The sequence below is a fragment of the Lotus japonicus genome, chromosome 4 (assembly GCF_012489685.1).
Source record: "Lotus japonicus ecotype B-129 chromosome 4, LjGifu_v1.2".
Classification (NCBI taxonomy): domain Eukaryota; kingdom Viridiplantae; phylum Streptophyta; class Magnoliopsida; order Fabales; family Fabaceae; genus Lotus; species Lotus japonicus.
The window spans coordinates 51,257,756-51,277,458 of NC_080044.1; the positions used below are offsets into that span (position 1 = coordinate 51,257,756).

The following is a 19,703-nucleotide window of genomic DNA, read 5'->3' on the forward strand; positions in this document are numbered from 1 at the left end:
GATGTCAGATAGACCTGGAGAAGTTGGGCTTTGTGGCTTATAATAAATGGTTTCCATTGGTAGGAGCCACGGGTGGTCCACACACCATCACAAAAAGTATAGAAAATTTTATGAAAAGATGGGTGTTCTTTTTAAAAATTATTGTAAATAATTGTTTTTACAAATGGTGTCAATCAAAAATAGACTTAAATTGAGATAAACTCGACACATAATACAAAGTACAATATTTTCTACTTAGTAAAATTAAGGTTTAATTGTACTTTTAATCTCATATCTACACTGTAATTGTATAATATTATAAATTAATTGCACTTTTAATCTCAACTATGATTGTGTGATTTGAAGTCTAAAGAGTCGTATGGAGTGTATGGAGTTCAGATAGTTTTATTTTGTTGGTGTTATTTATACGATGCCTTTGATAATACTTGTAGCTTTTGTTTTGGGTAAAACTTGAATGATTTTAAAACGCCCAAAGGAACCAATAGGTCAATGGTGTTTCGCAATTTATTAGAGGGGAGAGGAAGCTATTTCTCATGAAAGGGCACTTTGCAGTTTGCACATCAAAACTATGATAGAAAGCCACTTTAGACATATATAGTACAAGAGATATTCAATGCCTTAGCACATGGAAGAAAGCAATGTGTTTAGCTAAAGTTATGAAAAGTGAGTAAAAACAGTTCAAAATATGACCATGCAAGAACAAGTTCTAAAATGGAAGTTGATGAGCAAGACCTATTCAAACGACTTAGCTTTTAACAATCCAAAAAGACCTAAAAGGAGCACATAGTACAGGGTATTCAACCATATACATTTCAGCAACTTAAATTACACAAAAAAAAAACTCACCATAGTGGTATTCTATTAAGGCTGAATTACTGTATGCTGATCCCTGATTTAAGGTTTCAAGCAAAATATTATACATGATAAAATGGTCGCACTGCTCAAGACAAACTAAGGACAAACATCTCTATTCAAAATATAAGTTAAAATGTGGTGTGATTCATTTTGACAGCGGCCATAACACCCTAATCATATGCAGATTGCAAATCATAATATCAGGTCAGGTACAGATTCATGAAGATAGCATTTGCATACCACTTGAACATTATTTAATTTTTATCATCAAATTCAGGATCCATCATGCAATACAAATACCCACACCCGGTAATACCTCCACTTAAATATATATCTTCAGAACAAAGGAAAATACAGTTATTTGACACATGAAAAGTTGGATTCTCAAACAAGACAAATATTTCCTATAAATATAGGTTTTAGATTGGTTTTAGTCTTTGTCTATACCAGCAAAAAAATGAAAGAACAAAATCATCCTAAAATAAAACCTGTACGGGGGGAGTAAGGAGTTAAAAGTACCATCAAATTTTGAAAGAACTACTGCAATAAAGGATTGTAAACAATTTTGAACAAATGCTTTATTGTTTTCAAGCGCACATAAACAATGTCACAACTCACAACTCAAAATTTGAAGAGCGGCTTCCTTATTTCATATACTATATGGTCTCCAAAGTTGAACTGAGGAAATAAATATGCTAAGAAAGCAAGCTGAGAAATGATAAATTAAATAACAATAATAATGCAGATTAGCTATGATCACAAAACATTAATCTCTAACAAAACAAAACTATATGAAATGAACAAAACCTCATGGCAGCAACAAAACTTCAGCCCTGCAGATGTTTCTGTAGAGCATAAATCAGCATCCCCTGCAGAGAAAAGAAATATTTTTTCTGACATAAGTGTGGTGATTGCTGAATACCATCTAAGTTAAAAAGTAACATGTATATAATTAGGTAAATCTAAATCATTGGCCAGGAAAATCAATGGCGAATGAGTTTATCTGTGAAAAATCAACATCAAACTACTACACGAGCAGCAAAATGAAATTCTTGATGTGTGCCTAGTTGTACATGATAATTGAGTCAATGAACATTACCTGTTTTAACGTCTATCAGTTTTCCCACTGGACCGCTTCCCAGAAAACAAGTGCTTGGGCTTCAGATTAGGTATGACTCTATCAGCTTCTCCACGACGGGCTTCCTTGTTTCTCTTCTTGACAGACTTCTTTGCAAGTTTAATTGCCTTGCCCTTTTGAGCAGAATCTCTGAAGCCTTCTCCAGGCACAACTTCATTGGGTGCGCGTGACACTGACCTGGACCGTGATCTACTTAGACGCTGTTTCTTGCTAGCGGTATCGCCATCAATGTCCATACCATCTCCACCATCAGCACTTCTTGTTTCAGGTGACCTTTCCCTTTTCCGACCTCTCCTAGAGACAGATCTGCTACGCATTCTCTTGATTGCCAAAGTGGCATCAAGCCCCACAGATGACAGCTGCCTTCCCATTCTTTCTGAGGTATATTGCTTGTCCTTGTCAAATTTCCTTGGAACTGTTGGCCGGCTCTCAGCAGTGCTCTTTTTCATCCTATGCCGTTGGATGAGCAAGCTTTTCCTTTTCCTGATCGCAGCTAAAGTTGCTTGCTGTTCTGGCGCCAATTCAGTACCATCCATCTCAAAATCATCATCTTCAATTTCTGCCTGTCTTAGACCCTCTTCTCTTTCCAGCTCTTCAAGCCTCTGTAGAATATCAGCATCAATGAAATCATACACGTTGTGTCCATCCAAAATTTCTGGCAGAATATCTTCTTTCCATTCATCACTGGCCAAAATATAATGCTTTCTCAAGTTCATTGAGTATACACCAGCCCCACCATTTTCATCCTCCAAGTCCTTTTCAGTTTTTCTCTTCTCCTCCTCAGCTGTTTGTTTAGCTTTAGCTTCTAAAACTGCTGGAGGAATACATGGTGGTCTTTCTTTCTGGTCACGTGGCTTTGGAATTGCAACATGAAACCTATTCAAGCAATCGTTAATTTTCTTTGACTTCATCTTTATCTCCACCCTCTGATTCAATAATCTCTCACATGCTGCATTCTTCACTGCAGTTACCCCTTCTTCTGTCAAAGTGCTCATGGTCAACAGCACACTGTCACTGTCTGTAGGCTCATCTCCTTGGCCAACTATAGTCTTCAAGGCTTCAGCTTTCATCTCCATGACCAACTTCCTGTCTTCCTCAGATATCCCCTCTAGTGGTTGCAAGTCAGTCTTGTTGCAAACTACAATTAATGGCTTGTTCAAAAACAACGACTTAATGCTGTGAAATAGGGCTGCTTGCTGCGCAATACTGTAACCGCAAGACCCAGAGATGTCCAAGAAAAACAATATTGCAGCTCTCAAATGCGCTAGAGCAGTGATACTGGTCATCTCAATAATGTTGCGATCTTCGAAAGGCCTGTCCAAAATCCCCGGTGTGTCAATGACTTGGTACCTTAGGTACTTATAGTCCGTATGGCCAACGAAAAGAGACTTTGTAGTGAAAGCATAGGGCTGCACATCCACATCAGCTCTAGTAATTTTATTAATAAACGAGCTCTTGCCGACATTGGGGTATCCACAAATCAAGACAGTCCTCGTATTCGGATCAATCGACGGAAGCCTGGCCATGTGCTGTCTAATCTGTTCCAGGTAAGCCAAACTCGGACCAATCCTCTTAATGACAGTGCACATACGGCCAAGGGCAGCCACCTTCAGAGTCTTGCATCGATACAGCGAGTCACCATACTTCAACAACTTCACATAGTCTTTCGCGATTTTCCCAATAAGATTCCTCGCAGTATTGATCTGTCCAAGTGCTAGCTTGTAATGATCTTTATTGTAGAGCACATGGAGGAGGTCGCCATAGAACGGATGAATATCATCCAGTCGAGGGAACTCGTCAATTATAGCCGAGAGCTTATCATGGAAATTTTGCTGGGTATACTTGACTTTGCGCATGTAAAATTGGAGGAGACGGGAAATTGCATACCCTTTGTGTACAACGGTTGGTGTCTGACGCTGCGTGCGAGAGAGGATGATGTCAGTGAACTCCTTCCCATTTGGTACCACGGTAATCTTCTTAAAATTATATTGCACCATTGTTTCCTATCAATCTGTGCATGAAAACAAGGTAAAGGCACTGCAAGGATCAAGTTTGATTCATAAAACAATGCTTCATGGCACACAAAGTGAAGCAAAATGCAAAAATTATTGGTGATTGCAAGCACAAACAACGTACATGAAGAATGAAAGTGTGATCGACAATATCAAAACAATCGGAATGAAAATTCAATCACCTGTTATGGTCTGAACAGAAGTGAATTACGCGAACTTCGCAACCTGATGGAAGTTGCGGTGGTGCGATGGGTGGGAACTGGGAAGGGTTTATAGTTACACGGTTGGAGGCAGCAAATGCTCCACCGTTACTTGAAGAAGGGTTTAAGTTTGAAGGAAATAAGGGTTCTGGGTCGTAATTGTCCAACCCGGTGGTCCAGTTGCTCCATCGGGTCAGTGGTAACTTTGCACTAGCAATATCAGCCCATTAAAATATAAAGCCCATTGTAGCCTGTCCAATAAATAAAAGACCATAAAAATAATCCCAATTTTTTTTTTATAATCATTATTTTAATTTGTTTAAGTTTTTATTAAATTATAAATTATGTATATATATGTGTGTGTGTGTCTGTGTCTCCGAATGATAGTTCAAGTTGTAAAAGTTCATTGAATAAATAGTCAGCTTCTAATATACTTATCTTTTATTAAAAGTTCTCCATCTATTTTTTCTCCCTCGGAAAACAAATAGCAAAAGAAACAAAACAGAAAACTAAGGCAAAGTTATCCTATCCTTCAACAGAAGAAAGTCTAGCTCTAGTGAGGGACGATCGAGCTCTTGAATTCTAGGGACGAGGGAGATGGTCCCCCTCTCGCCAGCCATTCGGCGACGGAGTTTCCTTTTCGCAGGATCTAGTTCAGTTTGACATGCCAGTCTCTTTCCATCAACTCCTTTATTTCGAGTAAGACAGCAGCATGATCATGGTGTCTCGGCCGCAGCTCATCCGCAAGAACTTCCTTCAACATCAAGCAGTCCACATCACACATAATCTTTCGGTGACCGTGACTCCAAACAATGGTGAGGCCATCTCGCAGTGCCATCGCCTCAGCCCGAAACAGATTACCGGCGGCGGCATGACTCATGAAACCAAGGATCCACGAACCCATACTATCTCGCAAAACCCCGCCACCACCCATACAATTCTCACACTCCTGATAGCTTCCATCAGTGTTTAGTTTTATAAACTCCTGCGACAGAGGTGCCAGCGAACGCACAGAAGCTGACCCTCCTCCTTCTTGGAAAATCATACCAAATCATCATGCTCTTGACAAAGCTTCTGCCAAGCCACCTGAATGGACCACAGTTGGGGTCCAACACTATATTATTGCGCCGTTTCCAAACACCCCAAATCCCTACAAGTAAATTTAGTAAGCATCTCGTCTAATAATCAATAATGTTGTAGTTTCCAAACACCCCAAATCCCCGCAAGTAAATTTAGTAAGCATCTCGTCTAATAATCAATAATTTTGTAGTTTCCAAACACCCCAAATCCCCGCAAGTAAATTTAGTAAGCATCTCATCTAATAATCGATAATTTTGTAGTATATACGCATAATCAAATTAAATTAAAATTTTAAATGTTAAAATAATTATTTTGAAACTTTTAAAAGTACCATTATTGTCCTCGAATAATAATTTAAGTGGTAGAGTTGAGAGGGAAAGGTTCAGAAATCAATCCTTGATGCAATTTTTAAAAACTTGATGGTAATTCAAATGGATGATATACAACTAGACAAGGAGACTCGTCTATCCACACTTGATCTGGGTGACACAGTATTTAGACAACAAATAAGCAGTGGAATTAAATCTCCTCTCAACATAAGACAGAGAAAACCATGAAATGAAGCTTTCAGATGCACAAAATCTGTTAACATAGCATATAAATATAAAATTGGTCATCTTTCTCCATGATTATTCAAGACTGAAGTGAAGAGTCTCACAACCTCCTAGCAGTCTATTTCCACTTCGAATGATCTGAAACACATATCACCAACAAATTGCAGTACGAAACACAGCCCTTGTGCTTCAGCTATTGTTGCATCATTAAGGCCAATAAATGAACTAACAGGTAACTTGCTAATCAAGCTCTCCAAATGGTTGCATAGGCTAACCGGTCATGAAAAGCATCTCATAATATAAGTTGGAACTGCTTGAACAACAACAAAAATTCCTCTCCCTGCCAATGATAGATTCTCCTTCCAACTTTTTTCACACTATATCTTGGATAAAAGAAAAAATACCTATTTTTTTGATCTTCCCACAAAGGTGAGTAGACCCAAGTATTTGGAGTGATTTTCAACTGCTTTTATCTGCAACTTCCTTTTAAGTGCATATGTCCTCCTCTCTTCTGGCAAATTTCGGCTGAACAAAACTTAAAGGTGCCAAATTGAAATTTACCAAATGATAATCAACCGCACACTAATTTTGATTACTTAAAAAAAGTACCTGCCCAAAATAAGTTCCTTCAAATTGTGAACAGTAAACACTTAATAGTAAAGCATTTCATGTTAACAAAAGGACCACTTTCAATCTTCCACACTTCCACCATCTTAAAAAGCATAACTAGTAGAAAAATCAAAATGTTTTGGAATTATTTAGCTTGAGAGTAACTACATCGTAAAATGTTTGAATGGACAACCAGGTAACTTCCGAATTAATTTTTCTTCCCTTACAAAACTAGCAAACAAAAATCACCCTTCTAAATGCTAACCACACTTGACTTCCAGGCCTCTAGGCATCACGCGTTGGCTATGTTAACATCAGTGACCATTGGCACTCAAAGCGCTTTCACTAGTTTTCTGTTCATAGAATCTCCTATACATGTTGTCAACTTCAGTGAGATAGAATGTGCCAGAAGATAGAAGGCTAGTTTCCTTGCTTGTTACATATTCCTTGCTGCCATACCTATGTTCCATTAGCTTCATGATTTCAACAAACTTCTCCGGAGGAAACTGCATAAAAATTGTAATCATCAAAAGTCTATTCAATTGTATAGCTCATGAAAAGGTTTCTGTTTTCAGCATCTTATTGAACATTAAAACAATGGTTTGATGTTATGAAACTATTTTTGAAGTAAATCTTAAATCTGACAGCATATGTGGAATACTTCCATTTCTGAAAGGCTCTTAAAACTTAAATACCTCCTTCCTTGACTTCAATTTTCCAGCTACATCCATCACTGTAGCAATGTTTGACAAGCTAAATGGATGTTTCCCGTCACGTAATTGCAAAGAGAACATTGTGGCGGTTAAGCCACTTCCATAAGAGAATAGTATCACCCTCTTGCCTGCCTGAAAATTGTAAAATGTGCATCTTTATCAGAAAAGTATGAAACCTTTGTAGTGAAGAAACTTAATACTACCTCCGGTCCTATTTATAAGAACAAAACAAAACAAAAAAACTAATTCACACAGTCTAGTTAATGTAGTTAAGTGCATTAAATTTTTTCTCAATTAATATTTAACTTCCAAAGTTGCCCTTAACTCACTTTTCTCAATTTTTTGCATCATTCATGTTAAGGAGAGTGAAAAGAGAGATAAAGTTCAATTAAATAAGGGTATTCTTATAAAAAAGTAATTGACGCACCACAAACTCCAAGTTGGTTCTTACAAAAAGGACCAAAGTGAACATCTCATTTGGTTCTTATAAATAGGACCGGAGGTAGTATTTGACTCAGTATTTAGAAAACTCACCAATGTGCTATGTTTGTTGTGAATAAGCGAAACAAATGCTGCATAGAGTGATGCAGTGTACATGTTGCCAACTTGTTTTGGCAACAAAGTGGTTGGTTGCACCTTGGCGTCGTATTGAGGCTTTGCAACTTGCTGGGATGCCTGTAAATAAAAGAATATTGTACACCATCAACAAAAGTTTCAAACTGTCCTTTTAGATAGAATTAAATGTGAAATCACACTTTTGCTCTCCAACACAAAGGAAAAACCGTAAAGAAATGAGTGACTAAACCAAACACAACTTTTGTTCTTATTTCTCAAAGTATACTTAGAGCTCTACAATCAGACCTTTTCTAGATCACGACTTTGATAGCTCTCATCACCAGATAATGTCGCGAAAGGTCCCAGTTTTTCTTTGGCAGCTTCATCTACAAAACTGTAATCATAATCAACTTGTAAACATCAATACATGAAAATGTTGAATTAAAAACAAGTTTCTTGAGGATGGAAAAATTAAAAGAACCTGGTATTCTTCAAGAAGTCATTGAACACCAAACGAGCAAAACTTTTCTGTACGAGCTGCAAAGCTCAAAGCATTAAAGAACAATATCAAAAGACAGATTGAAAGATGCATATGTAGATATCATAACCAAGATAGATATGATCATGAATGAAATATAGAAAGAACATATTACATATAAGTGTATAACGTTCTTAAGTGTCATGCGGAGTTAGGATATCCATGAGACCATTATAGCCTAAACTACCTTATTATAAGGGGAGTGAAATACAAAGTATTCAGCATCAGCAAGAGAAAATGGTTTTCCCTCGAATTTCTCATATCTGCAAACAAGTAATCATAACGCACTTCATTAAAACATATAAACCAAATTTTAAAAGAATTATATTAGATGTAGAAGCTTACTTCAGACTGAGACTTTTATAGCAATTATCAAGGGCCATAAGGTAACAAGTTTGAGAAAGCTTCCCATCCACAACCTATAACACATAAATTAAATGGATATATTGGTGTTAGCAATCTAAAATGTTCTCAGTAGAGCCAATACTCAACAGTAAAGCATAGAAGAAGAGTTAAGTTTATCCCCAACATTCTCAAACCAAAAGAAAGTTGCAGGTATTGTGTTGATTATTACATTAATGGGCAGAAAAAAGGAAGCTAGCTTTCAAAATAGATGATCCCAGATTCAAAAGTTTGCTGATGCAGAAATGAAAAGAGACTGAACAGTGTACCGGATATTCACTGGCAAGATTAGGCTTGTAAAAATCATAGGCATGAGACATATAACTTGCTCTCAATTTGCTTTCAAAAGCAATGGGAGCGTCAGGACCAATTAGCATGGCAATAGCAGCAGCTCCGCCAGTTGGCCGAGCAGGTCCTTCAGCATAGACCTACGAAAGGAACTCATCAATTACACATGCTTGAGTTGAGAAACTTGTAGTTGTTCAAAGAATCACACATTTAAAAGGGAGTCTAAAACATGTTTACGATCTTACAGCACTGTCAGTGCAGACAACAAGCCCATAGCGTCCATCCCATGAGCTGCTCTCCACCCAATTGACACAATTGAACAAAGCAGCAGTTCCTCCATAGCATGCATTAGTTGAATCAACGCCCTCGATATCAGTATTTCCATATTTCTGCTTGATTCAGACAGATAAGTAAATCTTGTATACAGGAGCTATGGAAACAGATCATATATATATATATATATATATATATATATATATATTACAGAACTAAAACCATTCTGATTATTGACTATATAGACATAGTTATGGTATCTAAGCAAGTGGACCATTACCTAATGACAATATAGTGACGATTGGTATCTGATCTGGGTATAGGATCAACTATAAATAACCCTGTTGGTTATGAGCTACTTTAGCTGTGCTCTATGTTTGACATGACATGCATGTTAAATACTTGAAACTAAGTATGAACAACTCCATATCTATAATTAGATCTATAATCTGGTAATTCAATCAGGTTATTTTGAAATACCATCACAAGGTGAAGAAAGTCACTATACTTTGTCAAAAGAGTATCCATGTGGTTTGACACTGAAAGGATACCTCAAAGATCTGCATCAGGAATGTCTTGATGGATTTGCTTTTGTCTATCACAGTCTCACTGCCTACTTCCAGACGACCAATTAGCTTAGGATCAATGCCATACTTCTCAAGAAGGGAGGTAACTACTGTCAAACTGAAGATGCAAGAGTTAGCCTTCAACAGAAGAAACCAGGAAATATGATCAGCATCATTATCGACGATAAATTTTCAGCATCAAAGTCCCTATTACTGCGAAATATATTAAGCTCGCTTTGATCTGGTACATCCAAGGTCATATAAACAGTGGAGCGAAAAGGCTACAGAAGATTACTGCGAAATTGAATGCTTTTTTGTGCAATCCAACAAGCTAATCACCTTCACATGGATTTAAACAGTTTATGATTTCATCATAAACATTTGATAGGAGCTGAATCTTCATCACGGGTGGTACTTACCAAAAACACCACTTTGCATGTTTCAGTGACGGACTCCGAAAAACCATTATGTAAAGCTTGTAATTTGTATACTTCAGCATTTACAGAACTTTGAGATATGATACTAAGAGAATAACCAAAAAAAGATATAAAACTAAATCAGAGGCAGAGGGGGGTAAGCGGGTAAGGGTATGCCTTGGTTCCCCAACTTTGTAAATACTCCTTTAGTCCTTTATATATTTAGGGTGCATTTGGGTATACAACTTAATTAAGTATTTATGCGCATAAGCGCTTATTCATAAGCTAATTTGATAAACTTATAAAATGGCTTCTATGTAGATCATAAGCTATTTACATAAACTCTCCCAAACACTTGAATTATGCTATAAGATACACTCAAAAAGGGGGAAAACAAATAAAGCCTCGTCTCTTGATGTTATATGTTTTTTCTGTCTTCCCTTCCCTCACACTAAATTCAATTGTGCCTCTATCACATCACAGCAATAAAAACTCCATGCAAGGGCAAGTCCAAACATAATGGTATCACCGTATCAGCTATCAAATCCAAAATATAAAAACCTCATTGAGATGACATCTTCTATATCTGTGCAAAACGCCATGCAGTCCTGTCCCAATCCAATAGTATATTTCCCTTTACTGGCACCATCATGAGCCTCAAGTGCTTCCTGCATGTATTCATAACAACAAATTAAGAAGCTGAAAAAACATTACATCAAAAAAACATGAAAATTGCTTCAGTTTAAGGGGGATCTCATGGATTTCACTGGATTATCATAAAACACGATTAAATGAAAAACGCATCAGAAATGATTGAGAGGAGAATTGATTGAAGAGAGAGAGATGAATTGACCTGCTGAACGCAGGTGGAAGGGAAGTAGACGTCGATGGCGAGGATTCCAACATTCTTGGCCATTTGAGCTGAGCGGTTCTGAAGATCCAATGGGTCTCTCTCTCTCTGTTTTATGCTGCAGAATTGGAATTGGAAGAGAGAACGAGAGGAAGAGGTTGAATGAGTCTTATTACGTGCTGTGTTTCTGTTGTGAGAGTGATATAATATATGAAGACGAAAAAAATCAAAATTCCCTATTCCCTCTTTATTTTTAGTTTTTTAAGAAAAAACTTGGCTGAGAAAAAAAATGATAAAAATGCAGGTCTCGTGAGGCTTGCAGGATGCAACTGGCACGAACCAAGATTCCTCAGTGTCCTATAGTGACGGAGTTTCACACACATGTTCAACCCAACAACCACATCTGGGTTGTCAAAAACTCATGAGTTAATAATAATAATAGTAATTCTTCTCTAGTTTGTGAAGCTTAAAAAGTTTATGGCGATTTTTAATTCCATAAATCAGGGGTGTTTAAGTGTTTGTCACCATTGAGTGTTCACCAATCATTTTTAATAATAATAATCATCTTTAATTTTTACCATTTCAGCTATTATTCGGGGACATTCAGTTTTATTCTAACTAGTTAAATAATTATATAATTAAATTATTATTTTTTTATTTTATTATTTCCTTCAAATTTCAGCATTTTACAATATTACTGTAATTTAATGAAAAATATATTTATTACTGGAACAAACGCACTTTTTTTTAACAGAACAAACGCAATTAAAAAGACATGAACATATATATTATATATATTTTGGTTAGCATAAATATAATAGGGATCCGGATCCTCTCCAGCACTCCAAATCTGTCCATCCCCTCCAGCAGTGATTTGGACCGTCAGATGCATCATGTGGCTAAGATAATTTACCACAATAAAGCACCTAAAAAATAACTATACATTAAATGTAACCCTTTGATACATCCAACGGTGGAAATATTATAACCCAATTCTCATAAAACCCAATTCACTGAACAGTGAAAACCCAAATCACAAATCCACCCAAATCACGTTTCCTTCTCCCTCGCAATCTATCTTATCACTTTTTTAAATCAAAAATATTGGTTCCATTTAAAAAAAATGAATATGTGTTTTGGGTGATCTAAATAGTTACGATGCCCAATGTTATTTTAGTTGCCCCATAAGGTTCACAATTAAGTGAACACCGTATTGGTTGGCCAAGACGATTATATAAAGATTTTAGAAGCGTTTGTTAGTTGAGTAAAACTGAATGAGATGGAACTGAATGTAACATAATGGAACATAACATTATTATTCTATATCTTGCGTTTGATAACTCCATGATAGAACAACTTCATTATACCAACAAGGTGTAGCACAACTGGTAGATAGTTGGACTCCTTAACTATCTAGTCCAGGGTTCGATTCCTGGGCGGTGGGTATGGAGAAGCATTTGTTGGGAGAGACCTACTCACTTAACGTGACCTCAGAGCCTCGAAGGATTAGTCTCATGGCTGTCGACTATGGGGATACCTTGGGAAACAAAAAAAAAGAACAACTTCATTATAATATAACACTAAAAGGTTTTAAATGTAAGACTCAATTCCAGTTTGGGCCCCTGATATTTCACAAATGTGCGTTTTGCATCCCTCGTGTTTCAAATGTGCGGTCAAGCTCCCTGATGTATCTAAACCGTGAGATCGATGTCCTTCCGTCTATATCTGTTTCATTCCGTCTGTTGATCAAACGGAGCTCCTTCCAAAATCTAATGTCGTTTGTGCACAGTACACTTCTATTTGCACCACCCTCACTTTTTTCTTCTATTTACACCCCCTTTTCTTCTATTCTCACCCCTTTAACACACATCATCAGCAATTTTTTTTGTGAACCCTTTTTTTAACACACACCTCAACAATTAAAATTAAATATAAAAAACAAAAAAAGCCCAAAACAAATAAATTAACCCTAAAAAAATATTAATCTAAACAAATTTCTGAAAAATAAAAAACACCGTACCACCACCAAACCCTTCTTCCTCTTCATGCTCCACTTCTTCTTCTTGAAGAATTCATACCTTTCTTCTTCATCTTTCTCTCCTTCATCACAACCACCACACGTCGTACCACCACCACTCTCCGCCACTTCTTCTTTGGATGTCACCGTCGTTCTCGATGTCGTCAGCGCTGGATGTCGCTCTCCCCTCTCCATCCTTTCATCCTCGCTCTGGATCTGATGGTTTTACCACACAAAGCTTCCCTCTTTGTCAACCCCCATATCAAACCCCACCAGGACCCAAATCAGAGAAGAAAGGCGGTGGCTTGAGTGAAAGAGAGGAAAATTAGAGAACAAACTGTGGAATCTATCTTCGAATATACCTCCTCCGCACCCACCAACGTAGCCTTCATTCTTCTCCAACATAGATCTGGACGACTTCAACTCTCTCGCCGGAGCTTCCTGGATCCAGATACATCAACACGGTTTGGATTGGAAGGGTTGATAGTGAAGATGGAGAAACACGATGCAATTTCTTAGTTGATTTTGTTTTTTTATTTTATAGTTTTATATCTTTTCTGATTTTGTTTTTTAAGTTTTATATCTTTTCTGATTTTGTTTTTAAATTTCATTATTTTATATCTTTTTTGCTTTTGTTTTTTTACTTTCATTATTTTATTTCTTTTATGTTTTTGTGATAAAAAGGGTGCAAATAGCAAATACATATTAAAGTGGTGTCAATAGTAGGTCACGTCAGCAAGTTCCGTTTACTGAAGCAGCTTCGTTTGGTCAACAGACGGAACCAAACGGTTATAGACGGAAGGGCTTTGATCACACGGTTTAGATAGATCAGGGAGCTTGACCGCACATTTTAAACACGGGGGATGCAAAACGCACATTTGCGAAACATCAGGGACTCAAACTGGAATTAAGCCTTTAATTTAATAAGTGTTATGTTTCGTTCTCCTTGGTTCCACTCTTTTACATAGAACTAAAGTGTATAGTTAGGAGAGCCTTATGTCATTATGTCATGTTTTGTTCCATCTTAAAAATATAACAAACACATAACATGTCCCATTTTGTGTCGTTCCAACATGTCTATAGAATGTTAGAATATAAAGGCCGGAGATGATAGAAGATCAAAGACATCTCTAACTAAAATGTTTCTATGTCAAATCATCAAAAGAGCACATATAAATAATAAGAAAGCAGAAGCGTACCCGGATTCATGAGAGTCTTGATGCGGAAGCAGAAATTGATCCATGATAATCCGAGTTCATGATGAAGTTGATGTGGATTGTGGAACCATATCCACGAGCTGAGTGACTTGGTTTAGAACTATGGTCGTTCGATCTTCCAAGACAATATGCATAATTCCTCACAATGAGTGTCTCTCTTCTAATGATGGGATGTTAGAAAAGTAAACTATTCATATATGCCATGTGGACCATAACCCCGTATATAATAAGAACATACCCTTTCACTAAGAGTGATGTCCTAATGTTTTGTTATTTCTATTTCAGCCCATCATCAAAATAGAAATTACGCTTATGGTATCTACACAATACACATTATAAAGTTCATAGCAAGTGAGATGTTATAAACCCCAAAATTAAGCCATAGTAGATGATATGATTAATTATATATGTGAGCCCACATATTATAAAAATATCTAACATAAAACACTACTTTTATCTCATTCAACAGTTAACTGAGTAAAAGTAGAGCCGACACAATTAACTACTTAAATATTACTCAAGCGTAGCCATCATCTCGGAAGTTCTTCACGTTAGCTCCATCAATGTTAAATGATTCAATTACACTTCAGACCAAACTCTATAAATACATGTTTGAGTTCTCTTATTAAATTAAACTATTTGCTCATTACATTTTTTCTAGACTTTGAGTTCTCTCTCTAACCCAAACTGTCTTGAGCATTAAAGCCCTTTGGCTTTATGTAGGTACCACCAACCGTCATCCTCGATCTGACGTGACAATCACCTCACCACTGTGTGTAAAGTATGAAACCATAGCGAAGAGATCAGAGGAAACTTTGTTCCAGACGCTTGCAGAGATCTTGATTTAGCAAGAATTTGTTCTTCACTACTCGAAGAATCCAACATCCATACTACAAGGGATATGTTCTTTGAATCTCCCACTAGATCTATTAGAGCTGGTCAATCATACGAAGCATTTAGATAATTTCATGGCATATATGGTGTTCATAGGTGCTTATGGCATCTTAAATTGTAAAGTTTTTCCATTGATTCTGGGAGAGAAAAACAAGGGAGATGCCAATTGCGCATTTTAGAATAAGGAGACCCAAATGGCACACTTATAATAGACCAGAGACAAAAAAAAAAGTGAAATTAAGCTGAAATAATTTTAATTTTCTCCTCCACATTTTTTTTCTCTCTTCATTCTTCACATTAACCACGATATGTTCTCTTAAATTCTCTTCATCTCATATATACTAAACAACTCAATTCTAAGACAAAGTCACCATAACAATGCAAATTAATGGGAAAGTAACAAAGGGAAAAATGGATTTAACACAATCACACTTCAATTGTCTTTTGATTTAGTGCCATGTATCTCCACCTCTCTTTCTCCACAAAATCTGCATCCAGAAACCTTGAAAGAAAAGCCCATAGCCTGTAAGCATCTTCAAAGTTTGTCAAGAAACCCAGTGTAGCAGTCAAGACAAATATCCCAGGCTCTTGTTGTGTCTTCTTAGACAGGCCCAACTTATCAACATTCTCAGTTCCCCTAGTTTCCAAGGCCCACTTTCTCTCTTCCACATTCTTGCCTGAGAACCTGATATTTCTCAAATAGGAGCTCCTTAAAGAGATGTTTTTCCTATCAGCTAGCTTCTGCACAAGTGCAGGATCAATTTTTTCTCCTTTCCAATCAAACACATTAAATGCCACTGATGGTCCACGGTGAGAATTTATCTTTGGCCCATAAATTCTAATCAAAGAAAGTCTATTTTCATGATGTGGATGTTGAAGACTCATCAATGCATTCACCAGCCAATTGATCAAGCACCTGGTCCTGCTACTAATCCGTATTAGGCCCACTGAGTCTGCTTGATCCAATCCTCTACATTCAATCTCCAAGCTTTGATTTTTCACCCCTTCTCTTTTCTTACCTTTATTTATGGGCATGTTTGACTCCATTATTTCAGATGGTGATGATGCCCCATTAACTTCTTCAGTCTCATTCTGATGAAAAGTTTCAATTTTTGGTTCTGTTTCTTCATCAGCTATGTCCTCTTCAGGGAGATGAGATTGTCTACATGTTGAGACAAGGCTTATGATTCCTACACTTGTGGCATTGCCTGAATCTTTCAAGGCAGAGATACTGGATTTTTTCACAAATAAGCACCCAAACCCTGATGGGTTTTCACCAAAAACTTTGTAGAAGGAGCAAACCATGAAATCAGGCTTGAACAGAGACATGCCTAAAGTTTCCATCTCTTTAGGCCTCAATGCACACATATCAAGCAAGATAAGCCACCCATTTTCTTGTGCCATTGACATCCAAACATAGGAATATGGTGCTCCTGTGACCCTTGAATGAAGAGGGAAAACAAAAAGACTACCTTTCCTCTTTTCCCTCTTTTCCCTTTTACCTGTTATCATCTTCTTTAATCTCCTCCACTCAATTCCAAGACTGGGCCAGGAGAATTCAGCTGATAAGACATTCACTCTTTGCTTCTTGCAGCTCTGAATCATCACATCCAATGCCTCGCTGTCATGATCATACACTGTGAGAAGCTCCCCATTGGAATGAAATTGGAAGGAATCAGCTACAAGTTTGAAAGCAGAAACCTCATTAGCAATGAAAACCAGGGTGTAATCAGCTTCAGAAACGTTCATAAATGCCATAATCCTTTCTTTAATCCTTGACTCTAGTTCTGATTCGTGGCCACCATAAAGTATTTGTGACTGCAAATTCATGGACTTGTAGGATATATCAAAAAAAGATGGTTCTAAAGCCAAGTATGGCAATGGTGATGATGATGATGATGAAGGATCAATTGAAGTTGTGGCAAGGCAAGAACTTTGCTGCTGAAAATAGGAGAAAAGACCATAACCAATATAATCGAAACAGATATTGGAGGGATTCAAGTGTTTGTATTCTTGGTCTCGAATTTGATCAATTTCAGTAGTGATAGAAAATCGAGGGAAAGCTTTGATGAAGCTACTATATGCTTCTTGTAAATTTGGGAGGGACTCATGGTTTGTGAATTGTGTATGTGGGTGAAGACTTGAGCATGTAGCTTCACCAAAGTCATCATTTGAAGTAGTATTATGGGAATCCTGAGAGGCATGAAGTGATGATGGAAAACAAGCATTGAAGCAGGGTTTTGATGCTTCTCCTGTACAAGATGGGTGCATTTTTGTTATTCAGAATTGGTCTTGTGTTCCAGATTATAAAACATTGACTTGAAGTTTTGTGGTAAATGCCAAATTCATTGTTAGTCATACAAAACAGGTTGTCGTGTAGGGGCTTTCAACCACTCTCTTCTTCCACCATCCATTCGCATTTCTTCCTTCAACGCTACATAGTTTCTTGGGTAATCTAGTTTATTGTTCACGGCAATATATAGTTTATTTCCATTTCATAACTGTAAAGTTGAGAAATTCGTGACATTATTTATTGAAGATGTTGAATTAGGCTCGTTTGTCATGGGTTAGAGATGTGTGCGCATGAAAATCATATTATGTAGGTTTGAAAATCTTTTTACCAATAATATTAAAGCCAAAATTCATTATGGCAAGAAACTTGTGTGATGCTTATGCGTGTCAGAATTCATTTTGAGAACAAATGTACATAAGAGTATGCTATCACTATCTACTTTGTGGACAGTGATGCTGGCTGGGCCTGGTCCATGTGTGGTGATTTCATCTCAAGGGCCTTACCATTAGAGCCCCTCTTAGCCAAGATGAGAAGTGGTTGTGGTGCTTTGTGAAAGGGATAAAAGGGGTATATTGTAAACTCTGACCTTTGGAGTTATTGTCGTGGAGATGCGGAAATAAGAAACAACAAGAGCTAAAGAGCAAAGGCTTGGTTTTCACAGGTTGTCTTCGGCATAATCACGTTGACGCGAGTGCTTTTCATTACCGTGTATGTTTGGATCAATTATTACGTACACCCTCCGGTTATAAATATAAGGAAAAAATAATATTTTAGGTTCATTCAATAAATGCATGTATCTAGTCAATACTAGATACATGCATTTATTGAATGAACCTAAAATGTTATTTTTTGCTTATATTTGTGACCGGAGGGTGTACGTAAACAGGAGTTTTTTTTTTTGAAATGACGTAAACACGAGTTAATGGGACATGTGATAGCAATGGGGCTAAGTACAAGCCCAAACAGACTACTAAGAGGCCTTCTTGATTAAAAGGCCTATTGATAAAAAAAAAAGATTAAAAGACCTTTAGTTAGTCATGGGCTAAATTAGTTAGCTTTACTTTTTTTTTTTGAAAGGTTTACTTTTGTTACTAGTGTACTAGTATATATTTTTCATAAACTTGTCACTAGTATTAGCATATGATCTCAAGTGATGCACAACGTTGTAGTTAGTTTTTTAGTTTTATAGGAATATAATGAATTTTAAGTATATTATTTGATAAGATAATTAAAAATAAGTTTAGTTTTTGGATTGTCTAAATGACACATGAAAAAATTTGTGTTAAATAACTCATAGCCCTAGGTGAACCAATTACATTTAAGATAAATGGAATAAAATTTGCATATTTTATTTACTAATTTATTTATAAATAATCTCATTGGTCCATTGAAGTGATATTAAGTAACTCTCATGGGTCATTTAGCTAACTTTTTTATAAACTAAGTTTAGTTAACCGCCTCCTTAATCATTTTTTAAGTAAACTCTTAAAATGTTATATTTAAAGTGTATTTTGATAATATTTTAAAACTATATTAATGTATTTCATATTTTCATACAACATATTTTAAGTCTTATAGTTGCATATAAGTGATTTCAATTTTTTTTTTTTTTTTTTTGCAAATAAGTCAAATAAAAGTCCGTTCACTTCTTAGCTAAACATGCCTAAAAACCAGAGCTAAACATGTCTTGATGTCTCATGAGGCAAACAAGCCTTATATATAGGCCTCAACAAGAACAAAATTACAAAAGATAAGACTATAATGAAAGCTTTTTTTTTTGAACTTAGACTATAATGAAAGCTAATTAAAGGTAAAAAATAACTAAAAATAAAGATAAGATAAATGATAATTCAAAATGTGCAATTTGATTTAGCTCAACTAAAAACTAAAGGAAAGATAATAAACTCAACAGTGATTCGATCAATCTCACTCAGAAAATTATAAAACATAAAAGTAAAATCGAGGCCGGAGGAGAAAAAAGAAAGGAAAATAAATCAAGAAGAATATAACATGGATATACCAGCAGGTAAAGATTGTTGCCAGGCTTCTATAGGCTAAGAAAAAGGCATATATCTCTCTGCCTATTGACAGTCCCTCGCCCCTTTCCACACTATCTCCATTCTCCAATAACATGGTCGGAAAGAGAGCACAGAAAGAATCTGTAACAATGGAGTAAGAATGAGGTCCATTTTCAGAGAAAAGATATCAGGCACTCTGCCGAATGAAATTAATA

At 36.5% G+C, this 19,703-nt stretch overlaps 3 protein-coding genes across 4 annotated transcripts; all 3 read right to left on the reverse strand.

The window, feature by feature from the left end:
- Window positions 1-1,469: 1,469 nt before the first annotated feature.
- LOC130714702 (nucleolar GTP-binding protein 1-like) lies at window positions 1,470-4,336 on the reverse strand. Of its 2 annotated transcripts, none has more exons than XM_057564628.1 (3): window positions 4,188-4,336; window positions 1,955-4,004; window positions 1,470-1,724 (listed from the first exon to the last, which is right to left on the reverse strand). In XM_057564628.1, the coding sequence occupies exon 2, from the start codon at window positions 3,988-3,990 to the stop codon at window positions 1,960-1,962; it is 2,031 nt and encodes a 676-aa protein (XP_057420611.1). In that variant the 5' UTR covers window positions 3,991-4,004; window positions 4,188-4,336; the 3' UTR covers window positions 1,470-1,724; window positions 1,955-1,959. The 2 variants fall into 2 exon arrangements, with proteins under 2 accessions (XP_057420611.1, XP_057420612.1); XM_057564629.1 differs by having other exon boundaries at window positions 1,955-4,030; window positions 4,188-4,315.
- Window positions 4,337-6,566: 2,230 nt separating this feature from the next.
- On the reverse strand, window positions 6,567-11,272 carry LOC130713526 (hydroxymethylglutaryl-CoA synthase-like). The gene is made up of 12 exons (XM_057563292.1): window positions 11,053-11,272; window positions 10,761-10,867; window positions 9,769-9,901; window positions 9,190-9,333; window positions 8,926-9,084; window positions 8,600-8,673; window positions 8,442-8,517; window positions 8,198-8,253; window positions 8,023-8,110; window positions 7,696-7,836; window positions 7,144-7,293; window positions 6,567-6,954 (listed from the first exon to the last, which is right to left on the reverse strand). The coding sequence occupies exons 1-12, from the start codon at window positions 11,113-11,115 to the stop codon at window positions 6,763-6,765; spliced, it is 1,383 nt and encodes a 460-aa protein (XP_057419275.1). The 5' UTR covers window positions 11,116-11,272; the 3' UTR covers window positions 6,567-6,762.
- A 3,639-nt stretch (window positions 11,273-14,911) lies between these two features.
- LOC130716251 (molybdenum cofactor sulfurase-like) lies at window positions 14,912-17,734 on the reverse strand. Its single transcript, XM_057566458.1, has one exon. It carries the CDS (start codon window positions 17,446-17,448, stop codon window positions 15,604-15,606), a length of 1,845 nt encoding a protein of 614 aa, XP_057422441.1. The 5' UTR covers window positions 17,449-17,734; the 3' UTR covers window positions 14,912-15,603.
- Between the last annotated feature and the right edge of the window lie 1,969 nt (window positions 17,735-19,703).

Coding starts and splice junctions, on each gene's coding strand:
- LOC130714702 (XM_057564628.1), bottom strand. CDS start 3,990: ATGGTGCAATATAATTTTAAGAAGATTACCGTGGTACCAAATGGGAAG.
- LOC130713526 (XM_057563292.1), bottom strand. CDS start 11,115: ATGGCCAAGAATGTTGGAATCCTCGCCATCGACGTCTACTTCCCTTCC. Junction 8,254..8,441: donor TTCACTCCCCTTATAATAAG/GTAGTTTAGGCT, acceptor TGAGCTTTGCAG/CTCGTACAGAAAAGTTTTGC. Junction 8,111..8,197: donor GACTTCTTGAAGAATACCAG/GTTCTTTTAATT, acceptor TTATGATTACAG/TTTTGTAGATGAAGCTGCCA.
- LOC130716251 (XM_057566458.1), bottom strand. CDS start 17,448: ATGCACCCATCTTGTACAGGAGAAGCATCAAAACCCTGCTTCAATGCT.